Source organism: Strongylocentrotus purpuratus, unplaced genomic scaffold, assembly GCF_000002235.5.
Source record: "Strongylocentrotus purpuratus isolate Spur 01 unplaced genomic scaffold, Spur_5.0 spur5_contig_836, whole genome shotgun sequence".
NCBI lineage: Eukaryota > Metazoa > Echinodermata > Echinoidea > Camarodonta > Strongylocentrotidae > Strongylocentrotus > Strongylocentrotus purpuratus.
This window is the reverse complement of record NW_022145542.1, coordinates 791,883-807,379: the sequence shown is the minus strand read 5'-3', so window position 1 is coordinate 807,379 and position 15,497 is coordinate 791,883. Positions and strand designations below refer to the sequence as shown.

The 15,497-nt window shown below is 36.6% G+C and overlaps 1 protein-coding gene across 1 annotated transcript; it reads right to left on the bottom strand.

Moving 5' to 3' along the window:
* Positions 1-2,483: 2,483 nt before the first annotated feature.
* On the bottom strand, positions 2,484-14,942 carry LOC574856 (probable deoxyuridine 5'-triphosphate nucleotidohydrolase). The gene is made up of 5 exons (XM_030985639.1): positions 14,619-14,942; positions 10,671-10,807; positions 9,181-9,255; positions 5,749-5,819; positions 2,484-4,221 (listed from the first exon to the last, which is right to left on the bottom strand). Exons 1-5 carry the CDS (start codon positions 14,852-14,854, stop codon positions 4,165-4,167), a joined length of 576 nt encoding a protein of 191 aa, XP_030841499.1. The 5' UTR covers positions 14,855-14,942; the 3' UTR covers positions 2,484-4,164.
* Between the last annotated feature and the right edge of the window lie 555 nt (positions 14,943-15,497).

Genomic DNA, 15,497 nt, shown 5'->3' with positions numbered 1-15,497 from the left:
TTGCTTCCAGAAATACATCCCAAGGAAAACTAACCCCCGTTAGTTGGACACTCATCTTGACCACACCCCCCCCCCCTCTAAATCAAGACACAATTCCCTCATGTCTTTAGTATTCTCCACTTTCTCATTTTAAGTAATGAAGTCTTTATTGATGTACTAATGTCATTGTGTAATCAAATGCATTATCCCTGGTAATCTCTCCGCCATGAACTTCCTCTTGTCACACAGGAGAACACACTAGAAAATGGCAAAGATTTATTTGGCTGAACAGATTAGCACCAAAAATGTTGTCTCCTCCCCCCCCCCCCCCCCCCAAAAAAAAACAAAAAAAAACAATGTGGTCATCGCCTTACCTTCTTTCTGTTTCTTTTTAGAGATTGTAGGACTAATAACTTATATGAGCATGTGATAAATTCCATCACCAATGCAGTATTTTTTTTCTTCATTATTATCAATACCATTATCACAGATATTTTAATCACATTTATCATTTATACCATTATCACAGTTATTGTAATCACATTTATCATTTATACCATTATCACAGATATTGTAATCACATTTATCATTCATACCATTATCACAGATATTGTAATCACATTTATCATTTATACCATTATCACAGATATTGTAATCACATTTATCATTTATACCATTATCACAGATATTGTAATCACATTTATCATTCATACCATTATCACAGATATTGTAATCACATTTATCATTTATACCATCATCAGAGATAGTGTAATCACATTTATCATTTATACCATTATCACAGATATTGTAATCACCATTATCATTCATACCATTATCACAGATATTGTAATCACATTTATCATTCATACCATTATCACAGATATTGTAATCACATTTATCATTTATACCATTATCACAGATATTGTAATCACATTTATCATTCATACCATTATCACAGATATTATAATTACATTTATCATTCATGCCATCATCACAGATATTGTAATTACATTTATCATTCACACCATTATCAAAGATAGTGTAATCAGATTTATAATTCATACCATTATCACAGATAGTGTAATCACATTTACCATTATCACATATATTGTAATCACCATTATCATTTACACCGTCACATCACCACTTAAACTGTGACTACCATCATCGATATTGCATTCAGGTTAATCTTCATGACAAGCAATCGTATCCTTGCTACTGCTATCAACATCATCACAAATATTACCACAATTCTTACATCATAACACTCTCCAATTCTACTGCTAACACAACCATCATTTCCACCATACTTTTATGAACCCATCATGTCATCATTATTACCACAATCTTATGTAGTGTAATATACATGTGTAATGTACCACATGCAGCTATTGGCTGTGAACACCATCATCACCCATACCACAAATATCAACATTACAATTCACCTCGTAATCAATATTATCAATGCTATCATTACCATCACCATAACTCATACCATACATCACTACAATCACCATTGCAAGTATCTGACAGACCTCCACAAAATAAAGACATTTCGATACAAAATGAAAGTTGTTCAACTGTTGTTATTTACATACAGAATGAAAAACATACTGAATACATGTATAGAAACATTAATAATAACACTAAATCATGAGATGCCAAAATTCAGCAATAGTGCACCATGTAATGCCATTCTATGATACCATTCATAGTACTTTTATCATATCAAGGTTTAGAGACTGATATTAACATGATACTCAAACTATAAGCTAAGTTTCAGTATCCACATTAATCAGTATATACTGTGTGAGTCAAAAAAAAGTTTACACCTAGAAAATTCCTAATTATTTGTAAAATCATCTATGAACAGTAACTTATTATACATCTTATGAAAGAGTGTTTAATCCCAAATCATTTGGTACCATTTTTGTGTGGTATGTGTTCACGCTTGGATGAACAGGTGGCATTGTTTGCGAGTGCAAAAATCGACTTGCGCCAAAGTGATGCCTTCATTATGTATTATGTTGGGATTAGTGGAGTGAGAGAATGGATTGAATGTATCAAATGAAATGCATTGCATATGTTTTTGCAAAGGGCAAAGTCACAAACACCCACACATATGCGCGCAAATGTTCGTTGATATTTGATATGTGTGGCATGATTAATTTTGTTAGGGGTGTTATTTGGATCTGCAAAGACCGGATTAATACCCAAATCCCAATTGTTTTATTCAAACATCACACAGGCAACTTTGGCGCAATTCGAATTTTTGCACTCTCGCAAACAATGTCTCCTGTTCATCCAAGCGTGAACACATACCACACAAAAATGGTACCAAATGATTTGGGATAAAACACTTTTCCATAAGACATATAACAGTTTAACGTTCATCGATGATTTTTTAAATAATAAGCAATTTTCTAGGTGTAAACTTTTTTTTTACTCACTCTGTATATACCAACTTACATAGTACTTGCATTCTATGAATATTTTCCCCTTTATTTTTGTGATGAAAGGATAACTGAAGACAAATTGTTCACAATTAAGATTAATGGAGTAAACTTTGTTGTGCAGATGTAATGAAAGAAAGGTCATAAACTTGAATTGCGTATTTATAGCAACGGACGTCCATGCACTTTGTGGCCTTTCTGCCCGGCACACAACAGTGTATACATCCTGGAAGACTTTCACCTCAAGAGGGCAACAAATACAGCGCAGCAGATCTGTTTTTGAGCGAAACACTAAGATAGTATCCTTGCAACCATTTATCAGATTTACAATAGATAAAACAAGGCTTTGTCTAGCAAGCGAAATAAACAAATCCTACTGTATTTACATGCAACTATACATTCTTTGATTTATATAACAATGGTTATTAGTATAGATATATTCTTTGAGTTCCTACGCTTTCTAACAGTGCCACCAGTGAATGTCGATGATGATGGTACTGATTGCGGATCAACAGCTGCCACTCATGATCTCGGAACCCTGCATTTTGTAGGGTACTGATGCTGGTTGCCCTTAGGCAATGGTTGGTGTACGCCTTGGTACCTGCACGAGATGTAATTTGTTTTCATCTTTTTTCCGATGGTGTTTTTCCCTAGGGGTGCATTACAGTACCATGGACCAGAACAAGATGGATTCAACTCACGCTTAGGCTTTGCCGGTCTCTGCCAAAACCAGTTACATTGGGTGTTCAATTTATCTTTGTAGCGTAAGAAGGAGGCAACAGGACATTGTGGACCATTAGTTGGAGTCATGAAACCAACTTGGCTTTTCTCTAGTTTAACTGCACGGTTGTTTTTGAGAATGTATCTATGAGAGTTATGTAGCATTTTCCCCCCTACCTTACAAATTTCTATGCTGTCGAGTGTCATTTCACGCAAATTCTTCCTCCCACATTTGCAAAAATACAACATAACATTAATAAATTCCTTGTCCTGAAGGCCTAGTAAATTATCTACATCAAGCGAAACTTTGGATTTTTTTCATGTCTTCTTGTGAGAAGTGTGTCTGAATCTAATAATTAACATCGACTTCTTCCTGTATAGAGAACCGTTCTTCTGTCTAGCACCAGCGTAAAACCTCTGGAGCTATCGAGGTCTGTGTTGATAACTTGCAGGTAGTCTTCAAATATTGTTAGGGAGAATTTTTGGTGTTTTTGCTGTCAAACACACTGTATGGTATCTGCGTTCGCATAAAGTATCTTTTTACATGTAAATCAATAGGGATTGCAGCAAAATTTAACTATGCGGCCTGTTACCCCGGAGTACAGGCATCTTGGTCATTTTTGAAAATTTTGTTTATACATTCATTATAGTTAAACCTGTATGATCTTTACTGCAAAGAGCACAAAACAAGCTTTCAAAATTGTCATTGGCTTAATGCAAGAAATTCAGAAAATCTTTGAAATTGATACCTAATTTTCTTTTTTTATATGTGAGCCTTTGATGTCAGAATTTATCATTTCCAAATGATTATCACCTGACCATATGATGGTGTATGAAATTACAGAAAATACATGTAACACTATTCTATGCCATGAAAATGTGTAGCAAAACGTGCTACCACTCGTTTTGAATTGTTCTGCGGAGTAATGTCCAACATTTCCAGCTTATTGTTCCATCCAGACTGGTTTCGTGACGGTATACTGCTGAGGTAACTACTGTTTGGAGTTGCTAATTAATTTGTCCCTGTTGAACCAAAACCCCCTTCTCCTCGCTTGGTCTCCTCTAATGTCTGTAAAAATCAGAAGAAAAAAGAAGAAGAAGGAAAGCAAATTAGAAAAGAAAAATAAATGACATGGCCTCATGTTGATGAGAAAAGAAACCTTTATCAATTATATTTGAGAAACAACAAGTAAAACTTTCAGAAAATTAAAGAATATGAATAGGAAAAATGAGATCACTACTGATTTGTGAAATCTCCACTTGGCAATACAGTCATAATGTATCGCATGGAAAACTATACCATTTGTCTTAGTTCACATATTACTTTGGTACCTAGTTTTTCAATTTTGTAGGGTGAACAGACTTTTTTCGTCCTGGAATAGGTAACAATGTGTCGCCCATTTTATATGCATCAGTAAGAAAAATTTGCTCTACATTATATCATAAGCGTAGGAAAGGGTCATGTTGGATAATTTTTAGAACACACCATAATGGGAATGTTCTTCATGCATGACATCATATAATACATTATATCTGATGCACTTTGTATAATCGTTTCATCTTAATTTCATGTTGTGACTAGTAACGAGGCTGTTATTAGTGGGGATTGATCACTTAATATTTTGCAGTATTTGTAGCTATAGAGGAATATTACTGATGCTCGTCTTCTTCATATTAATACTGTTTACCATTTTACATAAAAGCTGTATTGAAGGTTAAGTTGCTCTACAAATATCACCCAAAAAGCATTTAAATTGACCCATTAACCATATTTCTTACAAACAAGCCCCCCGTAGTTCATTTATACCACATCTCACGTTCATATGCTTGAGTGTTTGTGTGTGTTTGTAGCCAAAACAAAGTCAGCATCAAAAGAAAAGAGAACTAGATGGAACTTCGACTGCGTGCAGTCGAAACTGATGCCTCCGCCATAGAGCAATTTCACAAACCAAAACAGAAGCAATCTTTCAAATTTAAGTTTAATTGTAATCCATTAACAGGTTCTCAGAATATCATGATTACAAGCTATTTTTCATATACATGTATGACCCTTTTATGATCTTTGACCTCATGACCCTAAAATCTAATCAGTTCATTGGCTCAGCAAGATAAATACATGTCCCGCGTTTGATGGTAATCTGTCCATCGGTTCCAATGATGTGATCACCAGCTATTTTTGCATACATAATGAGCCCTGTGACCTTTGATCTTTGACCTTGTGACCTCAAAATCTAATCAATTCATTGGCTCTGTAAGATACATACATGACCAAGGCAGGAATCCATCAATCGGTTCTTGAGATAATGCGATCACGAGAACGGGACGTACGGACGGACAACCCGAAAACAAAATACATTACTCTCTCTGGTGGTGATCTTAGAAGCATTATACTAAAAACCAATTTGTCAAGAATAAGGATGAAAATATATGATTTAATATTTATGCATCGTATCCATCCCTAAAATTATAAAAACATGTCTGACCTTTGAATACTGTTTAGTTTTTCATAATAAAAGTTTAGCATTCTAGATATCAATAAACAACAGGTGTTTGCATCAGGCATGCACCAGTTCAAGAATAGTTGGGGCAATCTTACCTCACGTTCAACTAAGGTAGGCATGAAGATCTTTTCACAGATTAACTGGGCTATCCTGTCTCCTCTCTTCACTGTGGATCGAGAGAAACAAACATTTTAAAAGTGAAATTCAAAGAAAATCACAAATATGTCAACTAATGTATCACTAGAAACTGGTAAGCTAACAAATGGCCATCGTACAAGTTTGAGGTCAGCTACATATCGGGTGATTTATAAAAATAAAAATACAACCACCTCCATAGCAGCTGGGATATACGAGAGATTCGCCAGAAAAATAACGATGTTTTAATGACGTCACAACAGGGACCAATACTGCCCAAGTAGACGACATCCCATAAAGAATGAACATAATTGCAAAGCTATTATTTGTCAAATTATAATGAGTTTAGTGTATATAAATGTACTGGCACGTCAAACCGATCAAAAGGGGACATGACCCGATTCTGATAACTAAAATCTTTTGATTGTAAATACTCAGGATAGGGGTTAATTAACAATCAAAGAAACCAGCCTTTCAAATTGAAAAGCCCCCGGACTGATATTAAGGACGGCATTTGTTCCCTCTTAAAACGCCGAACATACCGCGGTGTCTGCAGCTGAATATACAATGGCGTCTTATTTTGTTTACAAGCGACAGATTCCTTTATTTTTGTATCGCTGCATTTGTCATCAAAATAAAACCATGCGCGGGTTTAGAGTGAGGCAATAGATTATACATTTAGCCTGGCGGTGGTGAAGTAAGAGAAAGAACTCAAGAGAAGATGAAAATACAGGCACTGAAAATGTGTGAGATGTCATGGTACATCGTCTGCTTGTGCAAATCATGTCCCTGCTGTGATCTCACACATCTCAGCAGCGTTCGGAGAGCTATTCAGGTGCTATGCCGGGGCTGTATTTAAGCGTTTTGTAATTTATAATAATCATTACTTCGAATGTTTCAATGCATTGAATTTTGATAACCTTGTCGAATCAAAGTTTCAACTTTGCAATAATGAAAATAAAGCTAGATTTAAAATCAATGAATATCTACTTTAAAAGATTATAGAATAGTAATAAACAATGTCAACAAATCTCTTTATAATTGAATTTAATAGGTCATATAGGCAGAAAATCGCAAAGCTTAATATGTAATTAAACAAGGGAAACGCTCTCGGCGGTCTCGCCTGCATAATGCAATACAATATGATAAACCGGAACGTCAATGACGTAGTGCTCATCCGCATCTCGCAACAACAAATATCGTTAATTTTATGTGGTACACTTTTGAACTGGTCAAAAAATAAAAATTTGATGCCCAGGAAGGGACAGACCGGTAATTTCATTTCATTTGCACAAAGTACCATAAATAATCAATGGAGCAAAATCTCACAATTCTGTGAAGAAGTTTAGTGTTCCAAATTTAGCTCTACCAGATAAGGCAAACCAAATCAAAATCGGTCAAGAAATGAGGGAAAAGAAGCAATTTTTGTTATTTTTGGAATAAATTTGCATAAATTACCATAATTAATTAATGGAGAACATTTTCGAAATTCTGTGTAGAAGTTTAGTGTACCAAAGTTAGCTCTACCATATAAAGCAAACCAAATCAAAATCGGTCGAGAAATAAAGGAGAAGAAGCCTTTTTTGTGATTTCGAATAAATTTGCATAAATTAGCATAGATAATGAATTTCACGATTCTGTGTAGAAATTTTAAATCCCCCTCCTAGCCCTATCATATGAAACAATCAGAATCAATAAATGAAATGAAAAATAACGAAGAAGCATTTTGAATATCTTGATGTTGATGCCACAATAAAGTCTAAGTTTGTTGACCTTAAATGACCTTTGACCTTAACTTAGTGACCTGAAATTCTGCTCACATGATTGGGGAGACTTGATAACCCTATAGTCCAAATTTCATTGACTAAGAACTTATACTTTCAAAATTATATCAAAAATTCAAAAACTTAACCTTACGTTAAGTTTTCGATGATGATGCTACAGCATAGTCCAAGTCTGTTGACCTGAATGACCTTTGACCTTGACTTTGTGATCTGAAATTCTACTCACATGATTGGGGATACTTGATTACCCTATAGTCAAGTTTCATTGACTAAGAACTTATACTTTAAAAATTATATCAAAAATTCAAAAACTTAACCTTACGTTAAGTTTTTGATGTTGACGCCGCCGCCGCCATCGGAAAAGCGGCACCTATGTCTCGCTTTTTGCTACGCAGGCGAGACAAAAAGGGGGGATTTCAGGGAAAATATTGATAGAAATTTGAAATTTTTAAAAGAGATATACAAAATAATGCATGGCCTAGATGAACTGGATCTAGCACACTTCTTTGACCATCCAACTGATAATAGAACCCTTGGCCATCGATACAAGATCGTTAAGAAGAAAGTCTACTCGAAGCTTAGACATGGATCATTTTCACAGAGATGTAACAATGAATGGAACAACCTCTCCTCTGTAGTTGTGGAGAGCAAGTCACTAAACAGCTTTAAATCCAATTGTTGAAATTTTGGTCGTCAAGAAAAGATCAATTTGACCCAGAGGAGTCCTTCGCTTGTCCATGTTCGTCAATTGCTGTATAGCGCCACTAAACATGTGCCAAAATATGGATTCTTCATCCGAATGTCAACGAGAGGCAAATAATTTTTAACTTTAAATGCCTACTTCCAAGGTATATTTCTCAGGTATAAGAGACAATCGATTTACCGATGTCAGTTTATAAGGTGATCTACATTTAAAATGTGACTGCGAGATGTGCAAAATTATTTTAAAAAAAAAGATATTATGTACAGTAGTCTTGAAAAAGACTGTGGGAGTGGCTCGACGTTTCGAACAGGTTGACTATCCGTCGTCGAGCCACTCACGCCACTCTCCTCTCCAAGCACTATAGTTCTCCTTAGAACTATAAGCTAAGAAAGATAACCAACAGTCTTTTTCAAGACTATCCCAACAGTCCTTTTCAGGACTACACACCCTCAAGAAAGATTACTGAGAGTCCTTTTCAGGACTCCTCAATCTTCCCTCTCTCTCACATGGTGCACCCGCAAGACTACTGTATATTTACAGCACCATGTAGGCCGATACTTACATGCAGCATCTAAGATATTATGTGTTTTATAGAAACTCAAAGTGTATCTTTATTTGTTATTCACTCACATTCAACTTACATCACATGTTAAATACAAGTAGAATTCTTGGAACAATATCAGCGTGAGAAAAAAAGAATTTTCAGTGATGTACTGATGTTTCTACAAATCCTCACATCTTTACCAACACAAGAGTGATTTATATCAAACTCAAATGGCATGATGCTGCCATAAGATCTTCACAAAGTGCAGTTTTAGTTTAGAAGTCACAAAAAAAAACAAATCTTTACTGAACACATTTATTTCAAATGAACTATCATTACAAAAAATATTCAAGGAACAAACCTTCAAAGTTAGTATCTGAGAAGTTGAAAAGTAGAACAAATACCTCTCCTCTGTAGTCCCTGTCAATAACACCAGCTGTTGAAGACAGACATAGAAAAATTGAGATTAGATGAACACGCAACATATTTTTAAAAATAATATTTTATCAGATCTTGATATTCTTCTTCTAAAACTTTCTAAATTTGGCAGATGTTTAACATAATTGTAATTGTTTGCTTTGCTTGAGATATTAGTGCTTAATATTAATGGTATAAATCTACATGACTCAATATGACAACCAGACTAATTGTATTACCACTGTAATCAACACTTTAATTGGAATAACAAGCCAAATTTTGCAAGAATAGTAGTGGTATTATACAAGTGCAACAAATAGTTGAAATTATACCCCATTCACAGTGGCCTCAAACACCGCGACAGCAGCGGGACTGTCCCGCTGCTGTCGGGGTGTTGTCTTCAGTGTGAAGGCTCGGACCCGTTATAAACTATCGCGGGATAACACCGCCTCGCGATAACGCCGCGACAAACTATCGCTAGGTTCGCCTAGCTACAGCAGCGGGACAGTCCCGCTGCTGTCGCGGTGTTTACTCAGTGTGAAGGCTCTCCGCTATAACACCGCGACAAACACGTGTGATTTGTTTACTTACCTATCACTGACCTCTTTTCTCCAGCAATGGGGAACATAAAGTGAAATAGAAATAAAGTAACCAGTGGATTCAAATTGATTTTATTATTATGTAGATATTATAATTATCCAAATAAAAATATTTCACACTTCAAAAAATAAAAAATATTCTGACTGGAAGCAATAAAAATGCTAGTTTTTTAAAAAGTAAAATGATCGAGCTAGCTAGACGAGGAAGAGTGTGTAAAGTACAGCTAGCGCGCGCAATTTCAAGCAATCGAAAACCCCGCGCTGAAGTATTTCCGGTCATATCGGGGTCACTCGCGGGTCATGAGCCATGCATACACGTGTTTGTTACGGAGGTAATAAAAATCACCCGCTGCAGCGTGAATGCATGGGTACATGATATTTATCCCGCTGCTGCAGCGGGATAACTTTTCTACTGTGAATGCATTTGTAGCGGTGTTATGGCGGTGTCGCCGCTCCGCTACAACGCCGCTACAAATTTCAAAACCACTGTGAATGGGGTATTAGACACGCTCTGTGTATTGTTTTTTTGATCGCATTCTACTTTTGAAAAAAAAAGAAGACAATCTTAACCCTCGTGACACTAAATTTTACAGATGCCAACAAATTTGATTTAAATTAATCTTGCTGGGCAGTTGTGGATTTTTTCGATCATGACACGAAAACTCTGAAAAAAAACTGAATTTCAAGAAGAAAGTGCAGCTTTTTCAGATCCATCACTATGTCAAGCAATATTATCAGAACTCTGGAGCTTCAAATCACCCAAATGTTACTGAAAGCATAAAAGAATCTGCCAAAATGGATTAAATATCTTTATGAGTGAAATGAAGAAAAATACCTCCGACATCGATGAACTTCTTTAATGCTAACCCTGATCTTGGAGCTATCCTACCATAGCAACCTTTAGGAAGAGCGATTTGGAGGTCGGTAGGAACTGAGGCTTTATCCTTGGCTGGTACAACCATGTCCTTATTACTGGAAAGGAGAAATAGAAACGGTGGATGAAGAGTTGAGGGAGTCAAATATGAACTCATTGATAAAATCAGAAGTCCAACTACATGAAGCAAGTACGTTAATTTGACTTGCATTATGAACACTTGAACAGTCATTTATAAAGTCATTAAGATAGCAATGCTATATCTAAACTTTTACTTAAACACAGCCATCTATAAACTGTGAGTAGGAACAAATTTTTGTATAGCTCTTAAAAAATTAAAAAAACTTGGGGCATTATGTTTTCGGGTTGTCCTTCCCTCCGTCCGTCCCGTTCTTGCGATCGCTTTATCTTAAGAACCGATGGACGAATTCCTGCCTAACTTGAACAATGTATGTATCTGGCAGAGCAAATGAGCTGATTAGATTTTTGGGTCAGGGAGTCGTCAAAGGTCAAAGGGCTCATTATGTATGCAAAAATAGCTTGTGATCACGTAATCTCAAGAACCGACTGATGGATTCCTGCCAAACTTGGGTCATGTATGTATCTAGCAGAGCTAATGAACCGATTAGATTTTGGGGTCACAAGGTCAAAGGACTCATTATGTATGCAAACATAGCTTGTGCTCACGTTATCTCAAGAACCACTGGATGGATTTCTGCCAAACTTTAGTCATGTACATGTATGTATCTTGCAGAGCCAATGATCTGATTAGATTTGAGGGTCAAAAGTCAAAGGTCACAGGGTTCATTATATATGCAAAAATAGCTTATGATCACATAATTAAACCGATGAACAGATTACCATCAAAACATGTATTTATCTTGCAAAGCAAATGAATTGAGTAGATTGTGGGGTCATGAGGTCAAAGGTCATGGGGCTCATTATGTATGCAAAAATAGCTTGTGAACGCCTTCTTATTACAACTGACAGATAGATTACTATCAAACTCAAGACATGTATGTATCTTGCAGAGCCACCATTGACCTGATTCGATTTTAGGGTCTTAAGATCAAAGACCAAAGGGTCATACATGTATATAAAAAATAACTTGTAATCGCAATAATCTGCGAACTTGTTAATGAATTACAATCAAACTTGAATTTGAAAAATTGCTCTATGGCGGAGGCATAATTTTCGACTGCGTGCAGTCAAACATCCATCTAGTTCTAAATCAAACCATGGGCATAGTTTAATTTAAACATGATTTAGAAAAACCAGGGACAAAGTTTTTGCTAAATTGTGGTGAAAATTGAACTACATTGTAGCTGCGGTTCAGGTGAAAAGGGTACCATTTTTGTACGAGGATGGTGGACAAATGCCAGTTTACTAAAACTAAAGAATCTAGAAAATGACTGTGAATCTAGTATAAAAGTCATACCGGTAGTCATTGTTTAAGTTTGTTTTTGTTTTGTTTTGGGGTCTTCTTCTGTCCTGACGTGTCTGATGCCGTTTTATGAACTAATGCTTGTACTACGTGTTTGAGTACACTTCTACCTAAAGCTGAGAACAGTAGCGATGGCTCAAATGATTAAAGAGAGCTACGTCTTAAAGGAATCCTCACCCCACAGAATAAGTGTAGGTATTCTGAAAAATGAGATGTATTTCTACCCTTTGATGTACATGGGCGCAGACATTTTCTTGAAAATGTGACATACCAGTAGGCCTACATGTACCAGTTATAGTATCATGCACTCAGCTTTAGTTGGAAAGACTTTTAAAATCAGTAACGAAACCTTTACTTTTCAATGAGGAAAAATCATAGCTGAGAAGATAGAATTATGTTTGGTGAAGAATTTATATAACAGGCAAACAATTTAACTAATCTATTTGAAAATACTATAAACTGTTGACAAATCTATTTCCTTTAATTTATGAGAAACCTTCACTCCAGAAGAGCACCAACGTCAGAGATGCCAAGTTCAAAGATCAGTTTCGCGTGATATTTTTATGACTCAGCGCGTGATGGTATATATCGTACGTATTGCAAATAAAGTGTACATTTCGAAATCGCGCAAGCACATGAAGCAACGTGATAGACCAAAAGCTTCAGTCTCTCCATATCGTTGATTGTTCCACTAAACCTCCGATTATAGAGACTGAAGTTCGTCTGGACCGCGATGAATGAGATATGCAACGAGATTTTCACTCTTTACATCCTCATAAATGCTGCAATATTACAATAATTAGAGTATATTAAAAAATTAGAAATAACATATATATATATATATAGCTTATTTGACTAACGATAGCTTGCTCATTTAGATCCTAAATCTATGATTAATCCGAGAAAGTGTCGTAGTCAACATGATTCGTTGTCAGCCATCTTGGATTTAGTTGATGAATATTCATTTTTTCTTTTCGAACGTCCAATAGCTACCGTAGCTACGCATTAGTCAGCCCAGCTTGACCAACGAAACGAGTGCTCTGATTGGCCATTGGCTATGTTTTGGTAGGTTGACCCGGAAATATATCGGCCGCCGGGTCATGTCATAACTAGTTCGAGTGCATGAACGTACTGTTTCATGGTTCTGAACAAAAATTGGATAACTCATAAGTCCGTAAATTTCGCATTTTATAATACATGTAGGTTATCAATATTTAATTACTCCAGATAGGAGTACCTTATACATAGATGTTTCATAGATCAGAAAATTAGATCTAAATAAAGAAAATCGGGGGAGAAAATGTCGGGGAGCCAAAATTACAAAAAGATGTTCAGAATTGCTCTAGATTACCCCCACGTTGCGAGACCTTACCGTCTGTATTGGGGAATGTCAGGGAATGTCAACAAATGTCAGTTTTATTAAAGAAATGACCCATATCAGACGGTTATTTCTGTCTAGCTACGTGCATGCGATATACGTTCATGAACCCAAGCGAGGTGCTAGCCGAGGCCTTGAGGCGGTCGGCCAGTACGTAGTCTAGCAATTACTAATTTTTTTTCCCCAGTCTGGCCCTGTCCCTGATGCATGACAAAAATCCAGTTTGGCCCTGATGCACGACAGTGTTTTGGGCCCTCGATATGGGTGACACTTGGTAGCTCTGCAACGTATTTATGCAAATTGAAATCTGGCGATTGCAGTACAAAGGATAATTGCATTTGAATGTAAGTAGAACTGCAAAAGAGAGAGCAAGACGCCCTCTCTCACCAAGCCTGGCGGAAATCATCGAAATCGATGGATAGCTCCAACAAACTCAACAACAACAACACAAAATGCTTCATCACCACACACACCAGGCCAGGAAAGGAAGCATTCAAAAATTCGAATAAATTTACATGATAAACGACTTCACAAAGTATTAGTACTAGATCTAGATCTAGACTAGATCTTTAGGCTACCGTATACTGTATAGATCTAGGTCTAGATATGACCCAGCAAGCAAGATACAGATGTAAAATGACTATGGTGCAAGACCCGGAAGCTGGGACATCCCCCCCCCCCCTTGAAGTTAGACCTGGAAGCTTGGCAGCTGGAGACGGCTTTCTTCCAGAAGCTTTGGTATTCAAGGTATTCAAGGTATTCTACTCGAGACTACGTCACATTAATCAAGAAAATGTCGTACTAAGAAACTTTTAATTATTCTTGCATTAGACTAGTCTAGATCTACTTTACTAGTACTAGACCCTAGACCTATTTAGTTACGTATTTACTCTAGGCCTATATATTTCTAGAATCTAGACCCTAGGCCAAGTTTATACATCACTCATACACTTTCTTTGCAGGGGAATTGGAGTATTGTATTGTAGAATAGGCCTATAATAAATCTCTCAGTCTAACTAAGCTCATTCATTTCTTGGGGTGAGGTTTCCTTTTAACTAATCTTACTCAGTCAGTGAGTCAATCTTACCTGAACAAGTCGAAACCCGCCGCATGATCAGAGCCTCGAACAGGAGCGAAGGCATCGTTAAGTCTTTTAAATTGCAAAACGGGTTCCACTACAGCATCACCCATGCCGTCTACCTCCATTTTTTGCCTCTTGGCAGGGGATTCGACACCAGGAGTCATGTCGCAAAAAGGTTGACAAACAGAAGGGTGCAAAAGTAAACGGCTTCGACAAAGGACAGAGAACGTCTTTCTCAGCATAGCAGATCGTTGAGAACTAGAGTCTAGGCACGAACCTTCGTTTGTTATGTATTCAACTGGCCTGGCGCTGGCGCGCAATCCCACAAACGCGGGAAACCAACTGGTTGTTGTTGTTTCGCCAGGCTGTGTGTGAGGGCGTCTTGCTCTCACTTCTGCTGCGCTGCTCTACGTTTCTGTGATTCTGATACTTGCCCAGTGTGTGAGAGAAAGATTTATCTTGGCCTTTGTTATTGGCTAAGTGCAAGATTGAAGATTATGGGGGGTTAATGTGCTCGTTACTCATTATTTTTTAGTCATTTATTGTTAGAGCTGGTTGGAATTAATATCATGAAGTTTCGGTGTCAATTTATAGGGTTAATGATAAATAATGTGTTTTATGTTTAATAGTATGCGCATTTAATAATCGGCTGCCATCATTTATTCAGGCTTTCGTATGTCCATCATCTCCTCCGCCACTCTGTTACTTTTTTGGAAAATAAAAAAAAATCCTGAAAAGCACAAGAATGATAACAACACAATGCTATAATACACTTTATAATTCTCGATATCTTCCAGTACCTTTTATAAAGGCTAAACTGATTTCGCAGTTTTCTTCTTTTCCAATTAAGTAGATTCTTTAGGTTAGGAATCGTCACATGAAGTC